General features: G+C 38.3%; 1 protein-coding gene across 1 annotated transcript; it reads right to left on the bottom strand.

Annotated features, from left to right (window-relative positions):
- zgc:110329 (uncharacterized protein LOC550500 homolog) lies at positions 1 to 25,703 on the bottom strand. The gene is made up of 8 exons (XM_024276163.2): positions 25,357 to 25,703; positions 20,046 to 20,231; positions 18,071 to 18,145; positions 17,888 to 17,983; positions 13,811 to 13,927; positions 6,312 to 6,362; positions 4,127 to 4,243; positions 1 to 1,117 (listed from the first exon to the last, which is right to left on the bottom strand). Exons 1-8 carry the CDS (start codon positions 25,441 to 25,443, stop codon positions 782 to 784), a joined length of 1,065 nt encoding a protein of 354 aa, XP_024131931.1. The 5' UTR covers positions 25,444 to 25,703; the 3' UTR covers positions 1 to 781.

The raw sequence follows: 25,703 nt of genomic DNA, 5'->3' as shown, positions 1-25,703 counted from the left end.
TAAAAGAAGTAAACAAATTCATTTTTATTGACAACATCAGCTGTGCCGACACAAAGCAGGGACCAGGAATAATTTAAAACAAAGAAAATCATCAGTCAACCATCAGCTGTCTTTCACCAGGATTACACTTTCTTTCGATGCATTCAGTTGTTCCTGAATAGTAGGAAAAGTACCGAATCGAAATGAAAAAGCTTCCCGAAGACAGCCCAGAAAGATTTCCTTTTTTGTTCAAAACGACTTCATAAGTACAAAACATGCATCCCAAGTTATTCACAATAACCAGTCTTACAAAGTACAGAGATTGCCAAAAAAAGAAACTAAAATCAAATAAAATTACAGAAACTGTAAACATCTTCATCAGATGTCACACGCAAGACACACTTGGCTAAGTCTAGATCCTAAACAATGAAAAACATCTTTATTTACCATTAATTTTTACAACAAAATGCACCGCTCTCTGATTTCTGGGCCATTGTCAAAAACAGCCTGAGGTAAGGTTTAGCACAAGAGACACGGCTCAATCAAGGCTTCCAAAATAAATAAGTCACAAACAAGACAAAATAAGTGTTCAATGAAGAAATGCCAGTGAGGCGCTCTTTCTGGTTCAGCTGTAAACAAATTCAAAGTGCCCGAGGAGTTTGGAACTATTCTTCTGATAAAATCCTTCTTCATCTAATAAAGGTTGGTCGACCACGGCGCAGTGACACACAACTTCAAAGTACAATGACAAAAAAAAAAAAGGCAAAAACTTAAAAGGCAAGACAAGGTGTAAAAGAAGCGCTCAGTGTTCCCTTTTCAGCTTGCGGCCGACGTCGACCTCGTCCAGCCCGCTGGCCGACCTGGACTGCTGCAGTTCTCGCAGCTGAGAGTGAGTGCGGGGCTGCTGCTTCTTCAGCTTCTGCAGGTGAATGTCAATGGGGTCGAGTTCAGGCTCGGAGGCCGGGACGGGCAAGTAGCCGCCATCTCTCGGCAGGCACATGCACCAGCCGGCACCGGCCAGGTCCAGCTCGCTGTAGTTGAACTCGGACTTCTTCAGCTTGAAGTCCACCATGTCTGCAGACTCGCTCATGTCCACCAGCAGGTTCCAGAAGACGCAGCTCAAGATGATGCCCAGCAGCTGCACAGACAGAGGAGATACAATACATCACTGCAGCTCAGAATCCAAAAGCACAACTGTGTCTCTGGAGTATAAGTTGCAGAAAAAAAAAGTCTTAGATGAGATTTTTTTTAAAAACATAAACAGACGCTTATATTCATTATTTCTCACTAGCGGTGGTTGTCGTCTAGCGGTGGTTTCCCACTAACAACTGCTAGGGGGCACTGTAGGTGAGTGTATCAGTATTTGCTACGCAGAAGAATCCGCCATCCCAAACAAACATGGAGGAAAGTCTGATCGTTCTCAATTTATGATAACACATTTATTTGCATCAAGACAATAATATTCCTGTTTTTATTTGTTTCCTTCCTCAGACAGAAAGTCCAGCTCGAGCCTGCCTAATGTGTTTCAGGTCGACTCCTAAACCTTGTGTTTGGTCTGTATTCAGACTGGAGTCTACTGGAGATTTCAGTTCTAGACCAAAAGCTTGTAAACAAAATCCTGTGACTAAAGATCTCTTCAGTCATTGGCCAAAAGTTACGGGGGTGTGTCAAAACAAAAAGAGAAAGATGGAGGTGCTGCAGTTTGCAAATGCTTGTCAAGATTGTTCACATACTCACACTTTTAATGGATTATGAGGGTCTGTATGAACTCCAGGTTCGACACTTCTTACTGCTACTTTGGTACGGTGGAGTCATGCTGCAAGGCGGTTACTGAGGACGCTACGGCTACGAGGTACGTTAATAAGTGTTTGTTACATATAGATTGTGGGGATAACAGTGTGAGAAGCAATGTGTATCATGTTAAAAGTTGCTTCTATGAGCCTGCATTCATCCAACCACAGTCTACTGAGTTGCGTTTGCATCACTGCTCCACGTTTGTCCGCTAATGACCGGCTACGGTGGCTGATTTGGTCCAGTTATTGTGCTCCCAGAGTTTATCGTATTCAGACTGAGGAATCTCAGAGCGAACTGGAGCTCATTCCGATTGGAAATTAACCAAGACCACCTTGAAAGATGAGTGTATTCAGACTGAAACTTTGTTCCGGATTATCAGGTGAAACAAACTCTGGTTCACTCTAAGAGGACCAAATGTGTACCGCTGAAGTACCGCTGATAGCGCCGTCATTCAGACGCTGCTGTAGTAGTTGGTGAACCTCACTAAAAAACAAAAAAGACTTAATGATCTCATGAACCCAAACACGGAGACATTCTTAAAGATGCTTGAAACATTTTAATGTTTTGAATATTTGCCATTATATCACTGACAGTAAAGATGCAGCTCTCTCATGACGGCGGGCTTTTTCAGCTCAACAACGGCTCTGTAATGCTACAAAGAGACTACTAATAAAGTGAATACAAAGTGGATTCATGCCTGTTATTATATTTATGAAATACAGTTTTATAAATGTCCTATGAATTAATGTTGTTGTATTTATCCTCTACGTCTTAAAGTCCGCTCCGTGAAAACATTGTCTGACTTTGAACCGATCGTGTTTACAGTTATAGACAACACACCGACAGTTTGTTAGCATTAGCTGCTAGTATCGTAGCATGCTAGCATCAGTGTTTAACAACAGGGCTGTCTTCAAACCAACATTTTTATCAAACGTTCTGTTGCTGCTGTAGACCAGCAGCTTTATCCTCCAGTTCTGTCTGGATCCGTTAGTCCCGCGGCTGCATCAGCCAAAGCTAACCGCTACAATAGGAAAAGGGGGTGGGGACTTCTCACAGCACGTGCGATTTTTTTTTTTTGGCAAACAAGCTTTTTCTCTCTCTGAAGAATCTCCTCTGCTAGCTGCAGCTTTCATATCTGCGTTTTGCAAGAGCTGACTTTACACCAGACTACGGAAGCGAACAGAGCAAAGTGTGGGGAAAATAAAAACTTGACTTTCAAAAATTAAATTAAATTAAAATTAATTGATAATATCGATGTATCGCCTAGCCCTACTTGTAGATGCATTTTAAAGAAAGTCAAAATGCTCAGACTTAAATAAAAGGGAGGGAACTCTGATCATGATTCAAATCAAACAGTCTCTACTTTCATTCAGGTGAGACATTTGGCTCATAAAATCACAACTTTTCAATCCATGTTGTGATTTTGTCTTAAAAAGAAGCAGCAGCAAAAGAGCTCAACCACATTAAAAAGACAGCATATCATCTCAAACGTAAACCTTTATCAAAGAGCACAAGGACTTAGTATTTATCAGCTGTAGTTTGACTGAAGTCGACATGAGAGCTGACAGCAGGAAGCCCAGAGAACAGGAGAGAGCTGTCAAAATCAAGGATCCAAATTTACGGATTCTAGTCAGGCCGCATTTTCAGAAGTCTATTACATTTGATACTATTTAATTTATGTTTGAACCCCCACCCTCCATCTGACCACGAGGCTGAAACGACCTGACTTTAGATCAAATCTAACCAAGTCAGCACATACAACTAAACTGAAATGATTAAGAAAAAAAACATCTACTCTTGAAGCTTTTATTCCATTAAAATATCAATAAAAAGTCAAAATAAGGCTTAGTTATAAAATACAACTAGATTAATGCACAGAAAAGATAACAAATGGGAAGAAATGCATTATTGTTAATTAAATTTGAAATGTATCAGAAAAACGGGCCCAACACTGTTATCTGAAAGGACGGTTTAGTCTGGGTTTACAGAAGCAGTAGGTTTTAATGTGGAAAAACAATGTTTGTTTTTTTAAGTCACAACTATATCTACGTTTACTCAAAGACTGCAACATCAGACACTGAAGACATAAAACAAATTCAGATTTCACATCATTTAAAAAAAGGTAAAAGCAGAATAACAGAAGGGAGCTGTTGGAAGGAGAAAAAAAACTTCTCGCATGACACAGACAGAAAAAGCCAAACTGTTGGAAGAAGAAGCAGTGACAGCAGACAGGCTGCTGTTCAGATAAACAGCTGCAGCTGGAGAGAGGGAAAAAAAACACACATTTTCTCTAAAAACAGGTGGTTTCTAACAGTTAACCTTCAGACAGGCAGTGCCTTGAGTTTTCCATTACCTGTGGCAGCCCAATGGCACAGCAGAGTGCAACGGTTATTCCAATGTTGTCACTCATCCAGAGGTTGACGGCGTGGATGCAGCCTCGCACGTGGATCACCTCATGCAGGGTTTCACGCTGTTACGCAGAAGAAAATGAGGAAATAAAGAAAGTTTTACTCTTAAATTCATACGTAAATCCAGAATTTTAGCTGATAAACCCTTTAGCTAGTCTGCACCAGTCACTAATCAAACTTTATTCATAGGGCACTTTTCCAACAAGTGTAGATCACAATTTGTGTGTGTCAGAGGAGTGGGGGGGTTAGGTGGTCATTGCATGTGTCTTTTATTTAAACCAAATTTTTTTTGTTTTTATAAACTTGGAAATTTTTTTTAGGTGTGAGAAATTCCCTGCCATCCACGACTTTATGTCTAAAATACATTTTAAAAGAGCATTTATTGACTCTTCCCCATCAGGAAACACTGGGATATAAAGCTGTGTCATCAGCATAGCTATGAAATCAAACGCCATGCCTCTTGATGGTTGAGGTCCTCAAGTGGCAGCATGTATATATTACAAAAGTAGTAGGCCAACTATTGATCCTTGGGGGACCCCACAATTGATTTAAATTTTTAAGGAGCATGTATCCATACTTACATAAAATCTTTGGTCTGTGAGGTAGGAGTAGAACCTATCTAATCTAAAGCTACATTTGTTGGTACCAGTTGGAAATCTTTTTGGCACTTTTGTAAGGAGTTTAAATGTTTTCAAAACAGTTGGGACAGAATACAATAAATAAAAAATTTGAGCCCTTTCACAGCAGCTGTGTTTCCATTGCATTTATGCGCAAAACTTCATGGAAATTCTAGAAATGTTGAGAAAAAAAAACAACACAATTTTGCTATTACAATGTCTCCATTAAATCATAATCATGCAATAACTCGCGCAACAAGTCATTCAAAAACATACATAATACTTTGATTTACAGCAGATCCACTTAAATTTCAGCCATGGTGCTATTAGTGCTCATCATCATCTATCAAAGGAGACGTCGGCGTCTTATTCAGGTCACGGGGCGCCGAGTCACATGGGAGCGGCTACGGATGAAGAGATTTGGGGAAATTGTGGTTGGAGATTTCACAGTGCCTTTCCAACAATTCCACATCACACGCTCAACTTTGGATTAGCTGTGGGACCTCTGAGCATAGTCTCTGGTTGTTAGTCACACGACTCATCTAATTTGAAAAAGGTGTTTTGCGAAAAATATCAATTTCGAAACTCCTCTAAAACAACAACTTTTTTTGTAATGAATGCACGTTTTTTGACATTTTTGTTTCCATTCAGCAAATTTATATTCGCAAATCCAATTTGCACAATTTTAATATAATTATTTCATACGTTAAAAAACAGGCCTCTTAAAAAAATGTGAAAAATTTCTTAAAATTTGAAACATTTTATTTAAATAATCAAAAAAATTCTGCCAATGAGGTAAGGAGATCTGCCATACCAAAAATTCTTCTTTAAAAAAAAAAAGTTTCAGTGACTAAAATATGTTTTCTTAAACTTAGATTATTTTGCTTTTGAAAAACTTTCTTCACAGGTTATTTTTCTTGCAAGACAGAAGGATAGATCTTGCATATCCAAAATTAAGACCAATCTATCAGTCTATTTACCAGTCCTACTGAAAAAGAAAAATTAAATACTTTAAATTCAGAACAATAATTTCTCAAATAAATAAAACGACAGTACTTGCTATTTTGAAAAACAAAAGAACAATACAGCAAAAACACAGCACAATTTTCAAGGTATCAACATTTAAGACTTTTTTTATGGCTTTTTTAGGTATTATTTTCAAATTCATGAATTCAATGCTTTTAAGACTTTTTAGAACCCAGCGGGAACCCTGGACAGAAAACAATCAAATTATTCTTGAAACAAAGTCTGTACTTTCTTGAGATTTAGTTTCTGCAGTGTGTGAAAATCTAACTTTTTTGGATCAGGTGGATTTTGTTGGATTAATCAAACTTTTTTTTTTTTAGCTTAATTTAGACATACAAATTCAGTTGAAATACTGACAAATGCTGGGAGGTAAAATTATGAATGAAATCTGAAGAAGCGCTGCAGAAATGTAATGAGCTGGTGAGACGGCAGCACCTCCAACCGAGCATCGGGGTAAGGGCAGAAGCAAATGCACTGCTGCTCTCACCTGTTGGTTCAAAGTGTTGTAGCCACAAAGGGTGTTAATGACCTCTCCCACCTGCAAGAGAAGGACACATGTCGAGGGTTGGAAACACGATTTGAACCGAGAGTCGAAACAGAATCTCAGAGTGGTGACAGCAGTGCTGGTCCTGAGGGGATGGACCTGTCGCCTGCCAGCTCGAGCGTAAACTTGGTGAAATGATTGCAGCCACCGTGAGAGCAAACTGATAAGAGCACAAATGTATGAAATCTTCAGACTTATATATTTATATACAAGTGTTTGTGTGTTTGCAGTACACAGAATGATTCTGGCGGCAACCCCTCAAGCACAGGTACAAAATATGAACCACAAGAGGCCAAAAATGGTTTAAAATAACCTGCAGTCTATTTTCCTTTATATGGCAGCATATCTACGGTTTATCATAAAATGTTCTTCTTTCATAAAGTTGTTTAGAGCTTCTGTGGAGATAACAAGTCCCCTTTGTGGGTTTGCTAAAGTTCAAGATGGAAATGTCCCAGCAGGTCGGAATCGGAGTGGAGCAGGACTGGAGGAAGACAAAACTGAGATGAAGATTTGACTTGTTTGTATTATTTATGGATATTCATGGTAATAACCGAGTTTGGAAGATAATCTAATGTACACTCACGGGACTATTTCTTAGGCACATCGGTCCAACTCGGTGCATTTAGACACATAGACATGGTCAAGACATCAGGACGAGGAAGAAAGGTGATGGATATGACCTTAAAGGGTAACCAAACAGGGAAGTTGGAGGCTGACTCCACCCACAGCCAAAATGTGAAAATTCAGTCAGGGGGGTGGGGTTTGGGGACAGGACTGTTATCATTACTGGAGCTGCAGATCAGGACGTGAGACAAAATTCAACTGTAATACTTAATTTCAACCTTTCAAGATTGGAACTTTTGTATTTTAATTTGTCAAAAAATTGGCAATGACCAACAGACAGCACTTTTATAGCTCCATTTATAGAGGTCAACAGACAAAACAAAGTTGATTTAGGGTTTGGCTACTCTTTAAAATGGGGCATGGTTGTTGGTACTAGACAGACTGGTCTGAGTATTTCAGAAACTGCTGATCTACTGGGATTTTCACCCACAACTATCTTTAGGGTTTACAGAGAATGGTCAGAAAAAGAGAAAATATCCAGTTAGCAGCAGTTCTGAGGGCAGAAATGCCTCAGAGGAGAATGACCAGACTGGTTCCAGCTGACAGAAAGACATCACTAACTCAAAGAACCACTGGTTACAAGTGCGCAAGGTTTGGGATGGGGGTGAAAAAATGAATAATCTGTTTACTATGACCTATTGCCCGCAGCATACCCATAGAAGATAACTGAACTTTTTTGCTTTAAGGGTTCACCTTGAAATTTCTTGTGGACTATCTATGTCCCTGTATAGGTTTGCCCATTTTGTGCTGGCAGACAGCCCCTATCCACCCATAAGGGCAGTTGGGACTAAGGCAGTCAAGTGCAACTTTCTGAAAATACATAATACATAAAATCCTGAATACTAGAACTGACTTAAATAACAAAAGCAGTTGGAAAAGGATTGTATCTTTTGATCTTTGTATTGTACTGATTTTTACTTGTTTGGGGACAACAGATGGAACCTAGCTTTGGCTTTAATTTAGTGTGAATCATCTTTAATGTTTTTGCACATTGTCCCTGTCAAATAAGCTACTAAATAAATAAAATGAAATAAAAAAACTGAGCAAACCTATAAGCTTCTCATTTGTGAAATGGAAGTGCAGCAAAGCATCTCGTCATAGTCAAACTCTGACTTAAAAAATAAACACCTTTTCATTCTGTTTAAATTGTATGAAACAAATCAATGCAATGCTCTTTCACCACTTTGTAGCACAAAAGTATTCTTGGTTATGTAGCCATAGCAACATAAATAACAGGTCAAGGACCAGATGCTTTTTTCTGTACAATATTTTGCAAAAACTCTGAGTGTGATTGGAAGCCTAACAGGTAATATTTATGAGTTAGAATGAATTGTCTTCAGACAACATATTACTTAAAGTCCCTCTCCAATGAAAAATTGTTTTTTGAGTTTTTAACATGTACCGTATTTTTCGGACTATAAGTCGCACCGGAGTATAAGTCGCAGGGGCCAAAAAATGCATAATGAAGAAGAAAAAACCATACATAAGTCGCACTGGAGTATAAGTCGCATTTTTTTCAAGTAATTTATTTTACAAACTGGTTGAAAAAAACGATATTACATCATCCTGGAAGGTAAGTTATAACATTCATAAGTGAATAGAAAACAGGCTGAATATGTGTCAACACATATTCACATATTAGCATCATGAAAAAATACGAAAAGGTGTAGCATTTATATAACATAACAGTTTTATTTAACTATAGCCTCAAGAACTCATCAACTTTGTATCTTTACTGTAATTAATTGCACACAATCTCACTCCATATCACTAAATCCCTTAAATTCTTCGTCCTCTGTGTCACGTCTGAATAACTAAAGTAAATAAAGTAATTGCATAGATCACCATAAGAGGGCACTCTAGACTTACGGTCCATATCTCATCTCATTAAAAATTCGTATATAAGTCGCACTGGAGTATAAGTCGCAGGGACATTCAATCTATGAAAAAAACCGCGACTTATAGTCCGGAAAATACGGTATGTGTGGCATTTTTCTTATGAAAGAAAACAAATGTAAAAAGAAATCATTTCCATCCATCCATCTTCTTCCACTGTATTCGGGACTGGGTCGCGGGGGCAGCAGTCTAAGCAAAGATGCCCAGACTTCCCTCTCCCCGGCCACTTCCTCCAGCTCCTCTGGGGGGACCCCAAGGCGTTCCCAGGTCAGTCGAGAAACATAGTCTCTCCAGCGTGTCCTGGGTCTTCCCCGGGGCCTCCGCCCAGTGGGACATGCCCGGAACACCTCTCCAGGGAGGCGTCCAGGAGGCATTTGGACCAGATGCCCAACCCACCTCAAGCGGCTCTACTCCGAGCTCTCCCGGGTGAATGAGCTCCTCACCCTATCTCTAAGGGAGCGCCCAGCCACCCTCCGGAGAAAACTAATTTCAGCCGCTTGTAGTCGGGATCTCGTTCTTTCGGGAACGACCCAAAGCTCATGATCATAGGTGAGTACTAGGACGAAGATCGACCGGTAAATCGAGAGCTTTGCTTTGTGGCTCAGCTCTCTATTCACCACAACGGACCGGTACAGCGACCGCAAAATTGCGGACGCCGCTCCAATCCACCTGTCGATCTCACACTCCAATCTTCCCTCACTTGTGAACAAGACCCCAAGATATTTAAACTCCTCCACCTGAGGCAGGAGCACTCCACCCACCGAGAGAGGGCAAACTACCTTTCTCCGGTCGAGGACCATGGCCTCAGACTTAGCGGTGCTGACCCTCATCCCAGCCGCTTCACACTCGGCTGCAAACGACTCCTATGCATGCTGGAGGTCCTGGCTCGATGGAGCCAACAGAACAACATCATCTGCAAAGAGCAGAGATGAAATCCTGTGGTCCCCAAACCAGACCCCCTCCGGCCCCTGGCTGCGCCTAGAAATTCTGTCCATAAAGACTATGAACAGAACCTGTGATAAAGGGCAGCCCTGCCGGAGTCCAACATGCACCGGGAACAGGTCTGACTTACTGCCGGCCATGCGAACCAAGCTCCTGCTCCGGTCATACAGAGACCGGACAGCCCTCAGTAAGGCTCCCCGGATCCCATACTCCCAGAGCACCCTCCACAGGACACCATGGGGAACGCGGTCGAACAGCTTCTCCAAATCCACAAAACACATATGGACTAGTTGAGCGAACTCCCACGAACCCTCCAGCACCCTGAAGAGGGTGTAGAGCTGGTCCACTGTTCCGCGACCAGGACGGAAACCACACTGTTGTTCTTGAATCTGAGGTTCGACTATCTACTCTCCAGTACCCTGGCATAGACTTTCCCAGGAAGGCTGAGGAGTGTGATTCCCCGGTAGTTGGAGCACACCCTCCGGTCCTCCTTCTTGATAATCGGAACCACCACCGAAGTCTGTCAGTCCAGTGGTACGGTTCCTGTCTGCCACGCAATGCTGCAGAGACGTGTCAGCCAAGACACTCACACAGCATCCAGAGACTTGAGCTACTCAGGGCGAACCTCAGAGCCTTGCCACGAGGAGCTCTTTGACTACCTCAGTGACCTCAGCTTGGGTGATGGACAGTTTCACCCCAGTTTACTCAGCCTCTGCTTCCTCAACGGAAGGCGTGTCAGCAGGGTTGAGGAGATCCTCAAAGTATTCCTTCCACCACCCGACAATGTCCCCAGTTGAGGTCAGCAGATCCCCACCTGCACCGAAAACGGTGCCTGCAGAAAACTGCTTTCCCCTCCTGAGGCGCCAGATGGTTTGCCAGAATCTCTTTGAAGCCAACCGATAGTCCTTCTCCATGGCCTCACCAAACTCCTCCCAGGACAGAGTTTTTGCCTCCAATAGCTCGCTTAAACTGCCGGTACCTGTCAGCTGCCTCTGGAGTCCCACAAGCCAGCCAGGCCTGATAGGACTCCTTCTTCAGCTTGACGGCATCCCTTACTTCCAGTGTCCACCACCGGGTTCGGGGGTTGCTGCCGCGACAGGCACCAGAGACCTTGCGACCGCAGCTCTGGAAAGCAGCAGAGACAATAGAGGTGGAGAACATGGTCCACTCGGAAAAAAAACAACACATTCCCAAACCCTGAGGAAGTCTTCTCAGAGGCTGTTATGGCAGCAAAGTAGACCATCATTATACTAAGACTAGATTTTGCTAATTTAAAAAGAAAAAACATCTAAAAGGACCAAAGACCAAAGAGTGCTCATCATCTCAAAAAGAAGCTGCATGGCTTTTAAATTTATGAATTTTCAGTCAGCGACATTAAAGTGTTGCTGACTTCTTCTGATCCATCTTTCTTTTATGTCGAAAAGAAAAGATGTTGTCACACAAAGAGTCAAGTTGGGATTTTTATTCTTTTTAGATGACCATGGGCTATTTGACACAAAATAAAAGACCTGAAAAATTCAGCAGGAAAAGAAAGGATACTTGGGTCTTTTCAAGTTCTAAAAAGAAACCAGACTTATTCCTTTCAAACTGGAACACCTTTTTCTAAAGTGCGTCCAAAAGTGATGTTTTGAAAAATGAGAAAGACTTGTGAGTTGTTGGTGTCTGACCTGCAGCAGACAGACAGAGAGTCAGTTCAGAGAACTCTGAGGAATTCTGAAGGGGACGTAAAGTGAACCACTTATTTACTGTTTCAGTGAAAAAACATACTTCTGTTACTGCTCATTCAAGAAAAATGTCCAAAGATGAACCAACCATTCCTCATAACATCTCATAACATTTCTAACTTTTTTCTTTTGCAAATTGTCATTTTTAGACCAAAAGGTGCACTTAAAATTCTTCAATTTCTAAAATATTTTGGTACGACTTTATTAAACTATGAAGCTGCATGGTTTGATGGGCCTTTCTAAGCAATATGGCTCCTGTAGTCAGGAGTCTGGTGGAGTGATACATATAGTGCTTTAGCAATAACAAGTAAAAAGGTGAAATACAGTTCTGTATTCTACGTGTAACAATAAACAATCTTGGGTTATTGTAATGATTCAACTGTTTAGGAAATTAGCTTAATTCCACCAGAATCTGGCATGGAAAAAAAAACGTATTTGTCCTGCAAAATGCAACATTTCACATGAGTAAAGTTTTGCATAACGACGCAAAGCTGCTTTTCAGCGCGTCATAACCAGCTGATTTACACTGATTGCTTAATACTTCACTACTGTAAAGTTTACTTTTCAACTGTGTAGTAGTGCTGGGTATCGATAAAAAATTCCAGAATGGATTCGATTCACCAGAGCCTAGAATGATTTGATTCTGATTTTTTTTCTATTCTTTAAATCCACTCACTTCAATTCAATTTTGAGTTTACATGGTTTACACATTAACATTGTAAACATTGTTCTGCCTCTCCTGTAGGGTGTTTCGGTTTGGCCACTAGGTGGCGATCTCACTATCGCATTACACTTTTTTCAAGAAGAATAAGCAAACAATGAGCAAAAAACAGGCTTCAGACCTAAAATGGTTACTTTAAAAATGTTACCTTTATAGAGTTTAGAAAATTCAAGCCTGTGAGTTTATAAAGATGTTAATTTAGTCAGCAATGTATGCTTATGTCGAACGAGCGCTAGCACTGAATTGGGTTGAAATGGTTTATTTCATGCAATCAAACAAGAATGCATGTGAAATACAATCAACACAGGTATACATCTGTACAAAGATACATCAGGAATAAGATAACTAGGCATCAAATTATAGATTGCTTTAAAGGGAATGGGAGGAAACGGACTTATATAATCCTACCCCAGCTCGATCTTACCATTTCCTTTACATAAATGATCATTTTCCTGTTCATAACTTCTGATCAGATATTTTTACCTTACTAACGTAGCTTCAGGAATAGTCACGTCCTCTTGTGAACCAGAGTTAGCATTAGCCGTCCTATGAAAAATTTCATCAAATTAGCGGACTTTAGCTTTATGTGTTAGATCGATGTCTACTTTCATGGATCGAATATTGAGCTATTAAGCTCAAATCTAAACTGATTAATCGATTTCATCAACCCAGCCTTTCTTTAAAGTGTTGCATATCAACATAAAGCTACTTTTCCCCGCTTCAGAATCCATTGGAATTATGTTAATTGAGATAATTCAGAGAACGTCAACACTGAAGCTACAACTCTGGTGATAAAGGGTTAATAAAGTTGCAGATGAAAGAAGTTCACACAATTAGCCACACATTTCCCTAGTAAAACTTCCCATTAACCCCTTTGGCCAATCGGCTCCCTCTTGGCCCCTCTGGTCATTCTGGGTAGTGTAGTCATCTTACAAAATCTGACTGATTTCTTTTGCTTAATACGGCTTATAATCCAGGACAGTTTATGTATCAAAACTATGGGCACTAGATGTCTTTCCTTTATATTTTATGAATATTGTGCAAACTTAAACCAAATAATACTGATGTTAAGCATGAAAGCAGGAGCTGTATCTGTGGAAAACACCATCATTGCATGTACATATGCTTCCCAAAGGATGTTTAGGCCTGTATGTGGACTGAATAGATGCACAAATGTATAATTTAACAACTTCTAGCAAAAATGATTAAGATGGCAAAACTTGTATCTAGTTAACAAAACTGACCAATCACACAACAGAATAGGGTAGCAACAAATCAATTTTCAAATAAATAATTGAAAACACGTCCAATAAAAACTGCAGCTGTAGAAAATTCAGAAGTGAGGGCATTTGTGTGATTTTTGACAGAAAGTCAATGCAAGACTTACTGCTTTGTTTAGTTAAAAATCAGAAAGTGCACAAATGCGTCCTCGGTGTAGGAAATCATGGATACTTACTCCTTCAGTCGAGACAGAACTACACTTGAGAAACAACTAAACGGGTTGCTGTGGATGAATTTTCAACAGCAGGGCTCACCTTGCCTCGAACACAGCAGGTATACGGAACCCCACACGCCAGCGGACCAGAACCATTGCAGAAATGGTACTGATTGACGCCCCAATCCTTGTACTCATCTCCTCCACAACATGAAAACTAAAAAAAAATAAAAAAGAAGTTTGTTTAAAGACCGAACATGAGATAAAAATCAGCTTTTAACAACACAAAAAATGGGCAGTTTTTGCTGCGCACACCAGTGTGTCAGATGAGTAAAAAAATGTCACAGCGGCGCCCACCTGCCGGCAAACCCCACACACCCAGCCAGATCCAGTTCAAACGGCTCTGCAGTAGAAGGTATAGGCTCACATGGTGACAGCAGGCTTTCTCACATGCTTCCCTTTTGAAGAACACCATTTCACACATGTTGAGATCTTTTCAGGCAATAAAAGACATCTGCACCGCTGAGATTGGCTGACATAAGCCGCGCAAACTGCCACACCACGCTCTAGACTGGTATGTTCAGAGAAAACAGAAATGTGGGGGGCATCAATGGTATCAATAATTTAAGGGGGGGGGGGTTATTGAAGGAGAAAGATCTCCTCGTGAATGTCAACGACCTTCACAGGAGAAGATAAATGCAAAATATTAAATGATTAAAGGATTTTGTTATTTTTTCCTTCAATTGTACAGTAAGGCGGATAAGCTGCAATGCTAATGCAAAGAAAAGCTTTGTTATGACCATAAAAATTACAAATAAAAAGATGATTTCAGCCGATTTGTGGAAAAAAAGTGTGAAATGTTCTGATATACTGTGAAGACTGAAGTAATATGAGTTTATCAGAGGTAAACAAAGAGGCAACGCCCAGTTATTTAGTTATTAAGATGTTCAGGAAAAAGAAATGCAATGTCTTTATCAAGTTAAATGATGATAGTGGTTGTTGTTTAATTAGGAAAGGCATTAGGAAGAAGTTCTCATGAATAATAATGACTTGGCAGGAGTGCAAAGGAGTGCAGTTTTCACAACAACAAGCTGAAAACTGCTTATACAAACATAGAAGTACCCCCTTAAAAGAATACGTGAGCACATTTAGCTGTAACATGAGCTGGTTTCACACATAAATGCACTTCAGCCTTGCTGCTAAATAATAGAAAGATAGCTCTCCAGTCTCCATAGTTAGATAGATTTTTTTTCTAGATGATTTACTTGATTATTCTGTTGTAATTTATTAATGTCTTGTGAGAATAAAGCATAACAATCCAGCCTGATACTCAGGTATGCTATATTTGCTCCATAATAACACCTTTTGAGAGGGTGATGTTTGGAAGTGTGAGTAATGATGCTTTCTTTCAAACCACATTCCTTTGGTTTTGTTGGTGTAAAGAACAAGTTTTAAAGACGACAGGTCTCTGGACTGTGTCAGAACTGCCTGTGGGGAAGGGCCGAATGCATAAAGGATCGTGTCATCGGCTTAAAGGTGAATAGATGAGCCCAAACCTGACATTGAAAACTGTTTATGAAAACTAAAAATAGTGTGGGCCTTAAATAGGTGCATGATGGAGTTCTTTTTCAGAAAACTGTATTCTAGCTCTATATAAATTGCGCGTGAGACATTTTCCAATCTACAGCAGAGGTCATGTCTTCCAACACTTTCAAAGCAGCCGAGGTTCTTGATTTTCCAGCTGGAATCTAATCCTCTCTGTCTGTTTAGCCAGTAACTTTAGTGCATAGAGGACACTTGATGCAAATAACACTTAAAATATTTATAATCATCTTAAATAATAGGGAAAAAAAGACTGGTGGATTAGTCAATAACTAAAATAAATGATAGTTACAGCTAAAGACAGTAAAAGAAAGAGTCATGAAAGTTTAGCTGGTGTGTCATTTTTAAATGCTTTTCTTGTGGGGCAATAAAAGCATCCCGTGACTTCACCATATCAAATAACTGTGATAACAGTTATTGATTGCAATTCCCAGAAACTATTCAAGCTGAGCATTCAGTGAATTAAGGCAACACATTTGCAAAGGCAATTAAAAAAAACTTTTAGAATTTTTTTAAAATTCTAAGCAGCAGTACCACGGACGTGCAGGTCTGATGATGACTGAAGTTACAACTGAAACTCACAGTAACATCTGCCTGCTGCTCTCACTGCACACAGGATAAAAAGGCTAAAATAGCTTTGTCTTTTCGCATACATTTCCCTCCAATGTTATTTCTTCTTGATGCTCGGTCCTGTTTGTTCTTTCATTTTGCAGCAAACAAATTCAAATTTAACGGAGTTCATTGCATTTAGTAGTGATGCATAACACCAGGATTAATCTTCCTTCTAATCGTTTAGTTGTTGTCAGGTGATGAGTTTAGATGCAAATAATTTAAAAATACATGCTTATCTTAATTAATAGAAAGTGTGAATGTGTTTTGACCACATTGGTTCAAAACTATTCTGTTTTTGTCCATTGTTTTTCATTGGTTTAAATATCTATAAAAGTAGCAGCTCCAGGCTAAATCGGCGTTTCATGATCACTGTTACCAGAGCAGGAGATGAAGCTTCAACGTTCAAGGAGCCAAAGTTTGATCCAGCAGGTAAATTGTTGCAAAGACGCTGCATAAACTGTTGACTTCGATTTAGTTTTAAAACCAGTTACTGATCATAACGTGGATCTTAGGCTCTATTAAAAAGCTGATAAGTCACGTGTGTCAAAGTCAAGGCCCGGGGGCCGGATCCGGCCCTCCAGATCATTTTATTTTATTGTTATTAATGGCCCAATGTTATCTTGCGCTTATTTATAACTTGTATAATTTTGACAAAAAGATTTTAGGCTTGTTTGGCCTTTAGCTAATATTTAAGGAGGCTAACAGCTTCAATTTTTTCAATTATCAATTTCAGCATCTTCAGCTATCAGCACTAGCATCTTCCGCAACCAAATTCAGCTTACAGCATTCACACTAGTATTATCACAGAGCATTTGGGGTTTGTTTTCTACTGATCAAAATCTAGAAGGACCCCATGAACTGACTTTAGCCTCTAGGAAATTTGGATTTGCATTCATGACCCTCTTTTTGTTTTTTAATAAATGTGAGTTATGCTTAGTATTTTTGGCATGAACAAAGGTAATAAATATATAAAAAGAAACTAGTATCTGTCAAAATTTGATTTTTTTTGTACCTTTTCACCTTTTACTTTTAGTTGAGGCTAAGTTAGCGAAAATGCTAGCTCGTTGCTTAATTACTAGCTGAACTCAAAAATAGCCTAAAATTCGTCAGTAGATTAAATCAGCCAAAAATGTTAGCATGTTGCTAAAATAGAAGCTAAACTCCAAATTATCATAACAAACTCATAGGAGAACAAATTAGCCAAAAAAGCTATTTTATTGCCTAATTACTTGCTGAACCCCAAAATAGCCTAAAATTCCCCAGTAAACTAAATTAGTCAAAAATTTAAGCATGTTGCTAAAATAGAAGCTAAATTCTAAATTAACCCAAAAAACTTCGGAATATAACAAATTAGCTGAAAACATCAGCATTTTGCTAAAATATTAGCTAAACTCCAAATTAGCATGACATTCCCCAGTAAACTAAATTAGTCACAAACGTTAGCCTGTTGCTAAAATAGAAGCTAAACTCTAAATTAGCCTGAAAACCCAGTAGAAACTAGCAAAAATGTTAGCATGCTGCTAAAATAGAAGCTAAACTCTAAATTTTTTGAAAATTATATTATTTTATTTTTCTTCAGCCAGAGAGCCACCATGGAGAGATAAAAGAGCCGCAGGTTGCACACACTTGATCTAGTTCATAATTATGTTAAAAAGTTACAGTTTTAAAGTTTTAAAAATGTAGTTTTAGAGTGTTCAATAAATATTTATCCTGTTTGGCCCGCGACCAAAGGTGTGTTTTGGATTTTGGCCCCTTGTGCGATTGTTTGACACCCCTGTGATAAGGGATCCAAATGCAACTATTGAAATGGTTTAACATTAAAAAGATAAAATGCAACTAGCTAACATGCTTTAATTCATAAATTCATTTAAAAAATAAAGTATTGCCATATCTAAAGTCACTACTTTAAATGGTCCAGCTGTGAATGAATCCTTTGTTTTTCTAAGTAAAATCATATTATTACCTTTTGCTGAACATAGTCCAAAATGTTTTTGAAGTCCAGATCATCATAATAGTGTTTTATTCCTTCTTGTAAGCTTTTCTGAAACAAAGCAGATGTCTACACAAAACAGGACAAAAAAGCAGGAAGTTACTGATTGCTATTTTGATATTTGTGGACAAAATGCAGAGATGGAATCTGGTGAACCTTTTTTTCAAAGATCAGAGCCATGACGAGAGCAACTGCTTGGAGGAGCAGCAGGACACACAGGACACACAGGAACTGTGGAGAGAGAAACACAACCGTCATAAAACAAATAAAGATTACGGCTTAGATTGGAGGGTCATTTTAAGAATCTAGCACCAAAATTCTGCATTTTTTAATGAATACAATCTATTCAATTTTAACCACTAAACAAATTCATAATTTAAAAAGAAAAACTTTGGACAGGATAAATAAATGGCTTGTTCCATTTTATTCTTAGGTTCATATTTGTAGAGATTTCACTTTTTCATTACAAGTTAAAAATCCAAACACGTGAATAATAAAAAAAAATAGTATGATTTAATAAAAACTAAGAAATGTTAAAAGTAGAACAACATCAACTTCTGGCTTAAAATAATATTGCATGCAAGGCATTTTTTTTTAATCAAAACTTAGCTTGTGTCCAAATTCCTTCACTACTCACTATTTAATGCACTATATAGGGTGTTGGGCATTTTTTTTTTTACAAAATCCACAGCCCTATAAACTTCCCAGAGGTCTCTATGAGAACTAGTGTGCACAGATGTTCACTAGATTAGCAAAAATTGACCACAATGCATTGCAACAATTAGACATTTAAAAAAGTAAATGCATATTTTTTTTTTTTAATCATCCATGTTTACGTCAACAGAACACAGTGGATTCATAAGTATTCCTTGTAAAATGTTCATATTTATTTTGTTCCTGATCTATTAAGTGCCATGTTTGATGTTAAAAAAAGGTCTGAATTGCATTCAAATCCAGAGCACTGGATAGTCACGGACTATATAATTTTGTTAGGGGTTAGGGACTACATACCCCTCAGTTTTTAAAGTTTCCGTCTAATTTATATATATTTGGCTGAACTCAATAATGTGATAGATGTTTTTTGTTTTTTTTGTTTGTTTAAAGCATCTTTCATAATCTCATAGATCATAATTAGCATTAAAATAGGCAAGAATATAGACACCAATAAAAAAAGTTGACAATTTTTTAAAAATATGTTTTGAGTTTTATTTTAAAAAGAGAAGAAGAGTGTTGTGGATGTCATGAAGAAGAGAGTTCCAGAGTTTGGAAGTTGATCTTTTCTGAATCCCCGTGGAGCTGGATGGGATCTGAGAGAACGGGATGAAGAAGATACATGGATGGAACTGAATTCTAAGACAGTGAGTCAATGAAGGATTTTTAGAATGTGGGTGATGTAATAAGTACAAAGAGTTTTTTAAGTTACTGCAGGAAGCAAAACTCTGAACAAGTTAATGTTTATGGAGTAGTCTTTGAGGAAAGCCAAAAAGAATGGAGTTACAGTAGTCAGTGCAAGAAATAAATAAGGCTGTGAACATGTAAGAAAGCAGAGCGAAGAGGATGAAGGTGATTTGTATTACACACACTGAAGTTGAACGGGTGATGCTGGTAATGTGGTTCTGCAATGAAAGAACTATTGAGAATGACACATACTTCTGATGTGACGACTTTAGGAAGTTTTGGAGGAGATGATAGTAAGAGCAGATTTAGTTCCAACATGAAGATATTTAATTTTACTGCAATTCAGTTAAGAAAGGTACAGGTAAACCAGAATTAAATCTCCTAAAGGCAGTTCGAGAAAGAAGCAGGAGAGTAGTTGGGTTTGCTGCAGTGTCACTGACAAAACACTGGCTGTGAATATTGAATTTGCAAGAGATCTGACCAAGACAGATGTTAAAAATAAGAGGTCTTAGAACAGAGCCTTGAGGGACGCCTGACATGAAGGTGAGACTGGACTTAAGTTGGAGATGAAATTGAGACCACTCTGAATATTAAATATGGATCAATAATAACGTGATTTAAATGGACCCTTCATTACAAAGCTTTACCAGTAACGAGAACTCTTTACACACATCCTGAGAAGTCTTAGCATGTGCAGCAAATGTTGAAGACATTAACGCGGCATCATCCTCACCATGTGCAGCAGAGTTTTGTTGTCTCTCAGGGATCCGACCATGCCAACCACAGACACCGTGAACATCACCAGACCCAGCAGGATGAGCACTACGGCAGGAGCCAGAAAGAGACCCTCCAGGGTTCGATTCTTCTGCCTTTCCACTTCTGCGTAAACTCCCACACAGAGCACGCAGAGACCCATCAACTGGAAAGAGACGGAGCAAACGCTCGTGAGGAGGTGATTCTGTAAAGCCTCTGTTCATCTCTTTGCAATTTAACTAAGTAAAGGCCTATTAGGCTTTACTTAGGAAACTCTTTTCTTTTAGGATTGTACATGTAACTATGAATAAAACAGTTTACCTCTGTAGAGCCTACTACATCAAAACATTGAAAGAATATTAAGGTTTTTGTGAATTAAGATGTTTTTAAAACCCTTTAAAGAAATCCACAAAAAAAATTGCAATATAATTTCTATTTAGGTACAGTTTCAATTACGATGTGTTGATGGATTTGGTAAGTTTTAGCTCTCAAAAATGTTAGAGGAAGAGGCAAAAATATGAAGCGTTCAGAAAAAATGTACTTTACTTACTCACCGTCTCAAATTTGATACACACATTATTAAAACGGTCTAACTTATAAAGAATTAATTATCAACAAATGCTGCCCACCACTGAGAGAATTTCCCCATTGTGGGAGTAATAAAGGATTTGATTGATTGATTGATTCCTTCAACAGAAAAGCAGTTATTTTTGAAGAAATGTACAATAGATGAGGTATTCTCATCATAAGCTTTTGAAAATTAGCAATTAGCAAAACCTTCACCGCCAAAAGTGTTTTTGAGATTTCATGGGAGTAGCCATTTGAAATGAGCAGAAAAAGCAGTTCTATTGCCCCCATTGCATATGTGTCAAAGTCAAGGCCCGAGGGCCGTATCCGGCCCTACGCGTAATTCTATCCAGCTTTTTTTTTGTTTTTGTTGTTTTTTTAGGCTATTTTGAAGTTAAGCTATTTTTTAGCAACATGCTAGCTGTTTTGGCTAACCTAAGTTTTTTTTTTTTCTTTTCAGTTTTTTAGGATAATTTTGCTTTTAGCTAACATTTTAGCTGGCTATTAGCTTCATTGTTTTCAGCTATCAGCTTCAGAGTTTTTAGTTATCAATTTCAGGATCTTCAGCTATCAGCACTAGCATCTTCAGCGGTCAAATTCAGCTTACAGCATTCACACTAGGATTATCGTAGGTAATGTTATATATCTAGTTCATAATTATATTAAAAAGTTACAGTTTTAAAGTTTTAAAAATTCTGTTCTAGTGTGTTCCATAAATGTTTAACCTGTTCAGCCCGCGACCTGAGGTGTGTTTTAGATTTTGGCCCCTTGTGGGATTGAGTTTGACACCCCTGCTCCAGTGGAATAATAATGGTTCAGAAAACGGCCCACGTTATAGCCAATGGGTTTTTAAAGAATCTTGGATCATGCTAATGGGATAGGGTCTCAGAAATGTGTGTACCAGGAATGGTTATACACGGTTAATGGTGATAATTTTCATTTCTCAGGTGTGTCTAAAATCGTTTCATAGGGCTTTTGAGGAATATGTCCGGAAAAGATTTTTAAACTGAATTTTGTAATTTTGCATGTAGGCTGCACTATTATCTCTATTGTGACACAAACAATATATAATTTGATTACAGTTTAAATTTAGTATATTTTAAATGTAGTTTTTATACTATCCAAATAAATGCGCAGCAGATATGAACCTTTAATTTGCTTACTATTGATTTTTAAATTTCAACAAAGGCAATCTGTACTAATACCTAGACATATCTACTTGAACTCCCTTTTGCTGCCCAGAAATCTCTTTAAAGCATTGTCTAAGATGTCTGGCTTGATTACCATATACGCAGAGTCAGCATTAACCTTCACTTTATCGATGATACAGATAAGAATGATGGGAAAAAAACTGGATGTTTTCTGAAACCCCATAAGAAAAGTGATACTCTGCAGGAGTGACTTTTGGAGCAAAGTTATTCTCATAAATGGAATAAATAAATCTTATACCACTGTGTGTTTTGGCAAACATTCAGCCCTAAACCTACAGATTTGATTTATAAGCAAACATTTTGACAGAGTATGGCAGCTTTATTTCTGTCATGGCATTAACCAAATTTAGGATTCCCACAGCAATGATAGCTTTAATTAAGTCTGCATGGATTGCTCAAGGCCAAAGAAGCCTTTGTCTACAGAGCCACCACGTCCTAAATCCCAGCAGTGAGAGGAGAGGCCAAGGAGAAACGGATCATTCTAGAGGGAGAATCGAGGTTTAATAGAATCACAATTTAAATTGTGGATGAATTCTCAAGAGCCTGCTTTATGTTTTATTGTTAGTCTTGTTTTAATTACCGTGTATGCATTAAATAAATAAAAAAATAAAAAAATTGGGGGCTTGCATGAAGAATTGATACCAGCACAGGATGACTCATCTTTAAAGACCCCCTCTGATGAAAACAGTGTTTTTAACATGTTCTTGTGACATCTTTCACATAAAACTGTAATTTTATATCACGATAACAATATTTATCCCAACATACCACAATATGGTATATTTTCAGTTATTCTCTGGAAAAAAAAATGACAAAAAGGTCATTACTTACTTATCTTTGACTTTATTTTTTTAAGTACCATGTAACTGGCTAGTTACTAACGTGAACAAAAATTAGATACACAACAGTTTCAAGTTTCTTAGTAGGAAAACACATTGCTGCACAAAAGTTCAGCTATAAAAATAAACAAATAAAAAAGACAGAAATGGCAGGACAGACACGTTAATATCGCCAACACAATATGTATTGCCATATCGCCCAGCACTAGTTGAGAATCAGAAACAGAAAAAAAAATGCAATTAGAAAAAAAGCTTGTATCTGTGACATTCTGATACACAAACAGATCCATGCCAAGTTAAGTTAAAGTCCCTTTAGCTGTCGTCCACCGATGAGTGTTTGACATTTAAGTCCAGTGAGCAGCAGACACAGCCACACTCTGGAACCATTTGGTGGTTTAACCCCCAAATCTAACCCGTTACTGCTGAGTGTGAAACAGGAAGGGATTGGGTCCCGTATTCAGTCCTTGAACTCATGACCCTACGTCACTTCTGGTGCCTATTGTTTAGAACGGCAAAGCTGACTGCTGAATGCTGTTTAAAGCAATTTTATGCAAATAATAAAAGGTAACCTAACCAATTGTAACTGAAATGTGTACAATATTTATTTTATACATGTCCTACCTGGTTGTATTTGTTTTTCCATCTTAGAGCGTTCACAAATCAGAGATCAAATGTCAGCAGCACTTCCTACCTGAAGTCAGAACGTGGCAGCAGCTCAGCAGCTGCTTCAGCAAATTCCTATGGATGATATTAAATGAGTCGTGGATAATTTCTTTTTGACAATCCGGACAAAGTTAGACGAAGGTTTAGAAGTACCTAATTGAATGCTGCTTGTTTGATTATGAATGTAATTATGATTTTATTCTTTTAATCTGTGCTAGTGCTAATGCTAGCAATAAAAAGAGCAAAAGTCAGTCAATTTCAGCGTGTCTGACATTAAAGTAAAACGTATTACTGTTGTAATGTTTTCTACTGTGGTCAGCGAGCTGCTATTAGCTCAGACATGGTTGTAAAGTTGCCCCCCTTTGCTATTGCTAATAACTGTGTCTAATCTGCGGGAAAATAAAGGTAAAAAATGATCAAATTAATTGAAAACTGTTGACAAAAACAGGAAAGTGACTATTTCCATGCAATGGTATAAAATACGTTCGCCCAGAGATTTTTTTTTTTTTTTTACATGGCCGCTATTCTTTTGAAAAATTTGAAAGCGGAAAATACGTGGCTCGATAGCTACTCTTAACATTTTCACTGCACCAAACCATTCCTGTTTTTACAAATATCCCCTAAAATATCCCGTAGAGCAACAAGTACATTTATCCTGGGAGGTGCTTAAAATGTGTGAGGGTAATGCAGCGATGTGCGTCTTTGAAGAAGGTCTTAAATGTGGCCAACATGAATTTCTATCGGCTTTTTCGCACTTAAAATACGTGCAAATAACATAAGCTAAAATAAAAACCTGTTAGAATAATATCTGGCCAAATGAAAAGTCGATATTTTGAATAAAACCTCATATATTGAAGGATTATTCAAATTTGTATTTAAATTTAAGAACGATCTAAGACAGGAAATGAAAATACAGCTCAGCAGAACTTTCATAAAATAGATATTGTACATTTTTCTGTTGAAATTTGTAAGGTTACCTTTTATTATTTATGTCAAATCGGTTAAACAGCGTAAAGTTATTCGGTTTCCGGTCTAAATTCATTAACAGGTGAGAAAAACAAAGACGTACATGGATGTAGTGGATACATCAGAATAAAGCAGAGCTGGGCCTTCAATATCATTAAAACAGAGTGAGAGTAATCTGAACAATAAACCTCAACGACAAATTGCATTTGGATTTTTACCAATTGTTTTCATTTACGTTATTAATAAATACATTGTAATAACTACAAATATGGGCCCTTTATCTTTTTAATCGGCCGACCAACACCACGATCCCTTTAAGAGCATCCGTCGCCTGTACAGCGTCTCCAACGCCCTGCACCACCGTGCGGCTTTGATCGCTTTGTATGCGCTCCGTGTCTACAGCCATCATGTCTGAACCTCTGAAAACCGAGCAGGCAGAGCACTCCTTTATCGCCAACAGAGAGAAGTTACTAATATATTATCATTTTTAAAATAATAAAACAATAAGATGATCATTAGAAGCTCTAATCGAAGCAGACACGGACATTCACCGGCTAGCTAACGTTCAGGGAATTCCCAGCCAGATTCCACTTAAATAACAATGACTTGACGCTAGTACCATTCTAAATAACAAATAAATAATCAAGCATATATTTTACTGTATCTTACTCTTATACTGTAATTGTAGTTTATTCCGTCTTTTCAATAACAACAATCTGGTCTTAAGGTAAAAACAGGTGTGGGAGTTCTGTCAAGTTGTAAAGAAATGCTTCCTTCATCTGTAAATTTAAACAAAAATGTTGGTAATTATTGCTATATGTATAAGCCGAATAATAGAGTAGATTCCTTAGATTCATAATAGTGAATAATATATAGTTTGCAAGCAACGAAAAAGACAAAAGCAGACCATTAAAGTTGAAACACTGATGTTGTCGGTGAGGTTCGGTAAGACGGCTCGATGACTCGAAACCATTAGCCGACAACACTGAGGCTAAAAACTGACTTGTAATGTGTGTAAATATCCCGCACCGAGCCACACACTTACCGAGAAGATCATAGAGTAGATATTTAGGGTGAATTTGATGAAAAAGTAGAAGTGGTTGGTTTTCCTAAGCTCAGAGTAGGGCGGCATGGCTGCTGTCTCTGCTGATGATGCTAACTGACAAGCTAGCACGACTAGCCCTCGCGCTCTCCGGGTGATATGAGAATTTTGTAACTAAAATATAGAATATTATTGAAACAAAAACGCTTGAGGACTATGAGTACATTGTAAAGGAACAGCAGCTTTCATTTCTAATTTAGTAAGGTATTGTGGGTAAACCCCGAAACGAAACCACTTCCGTGCGGTCGGCCACTCCACGCTTTGTTTTGACGCCACTCTTAAAGAGACAG

This window comes from Oryzias melastigma, linkage group LG9 (genome assembly GCF_002922805.2).
Source record: "Oryzias melastigma strain HK-1 linkage group LG9, ASM292280v2, whole genome shotgun sequence".
Classification (NCBI taxonomy): domain Eukaryota; kingdom Metazoa; phylum Chordata; class Actinopteri; order Beloniformes; family Adrianichthyidae; genus Oryzias; species Oryzias melastigma.
The sequence above is the reverse complement of the archived record's forward strand: the minus strand, read 5'-3'. Positions and strand labels throughout refer to the sequence as shown.

Bases quoted from the DNA above. Each gene is read 5' to 3' on its own strand.
- zgc:110329 (XM_024276163.2), bottom strand. From the start codon at position 25,443: ATGCCGCCCTACTCTGAGCTTAGGAAAACCAACCACTTCTACTTTTTC. The intron at 18,146-20,045 runs GTGAGGATGATG...CTCTCTCCACAG, and splicing joins ACAAAACTCTGCTGCACATG to TTCCTGTGTGTCCTGTGTGT. The intron at 4,244-6,311 runs GTGAGAGCAGCA...TCTGCGTAACAG, and splicing joins ACAACACTTTGAACCAACAG to CGTGAAACCCTGCATGAGGT.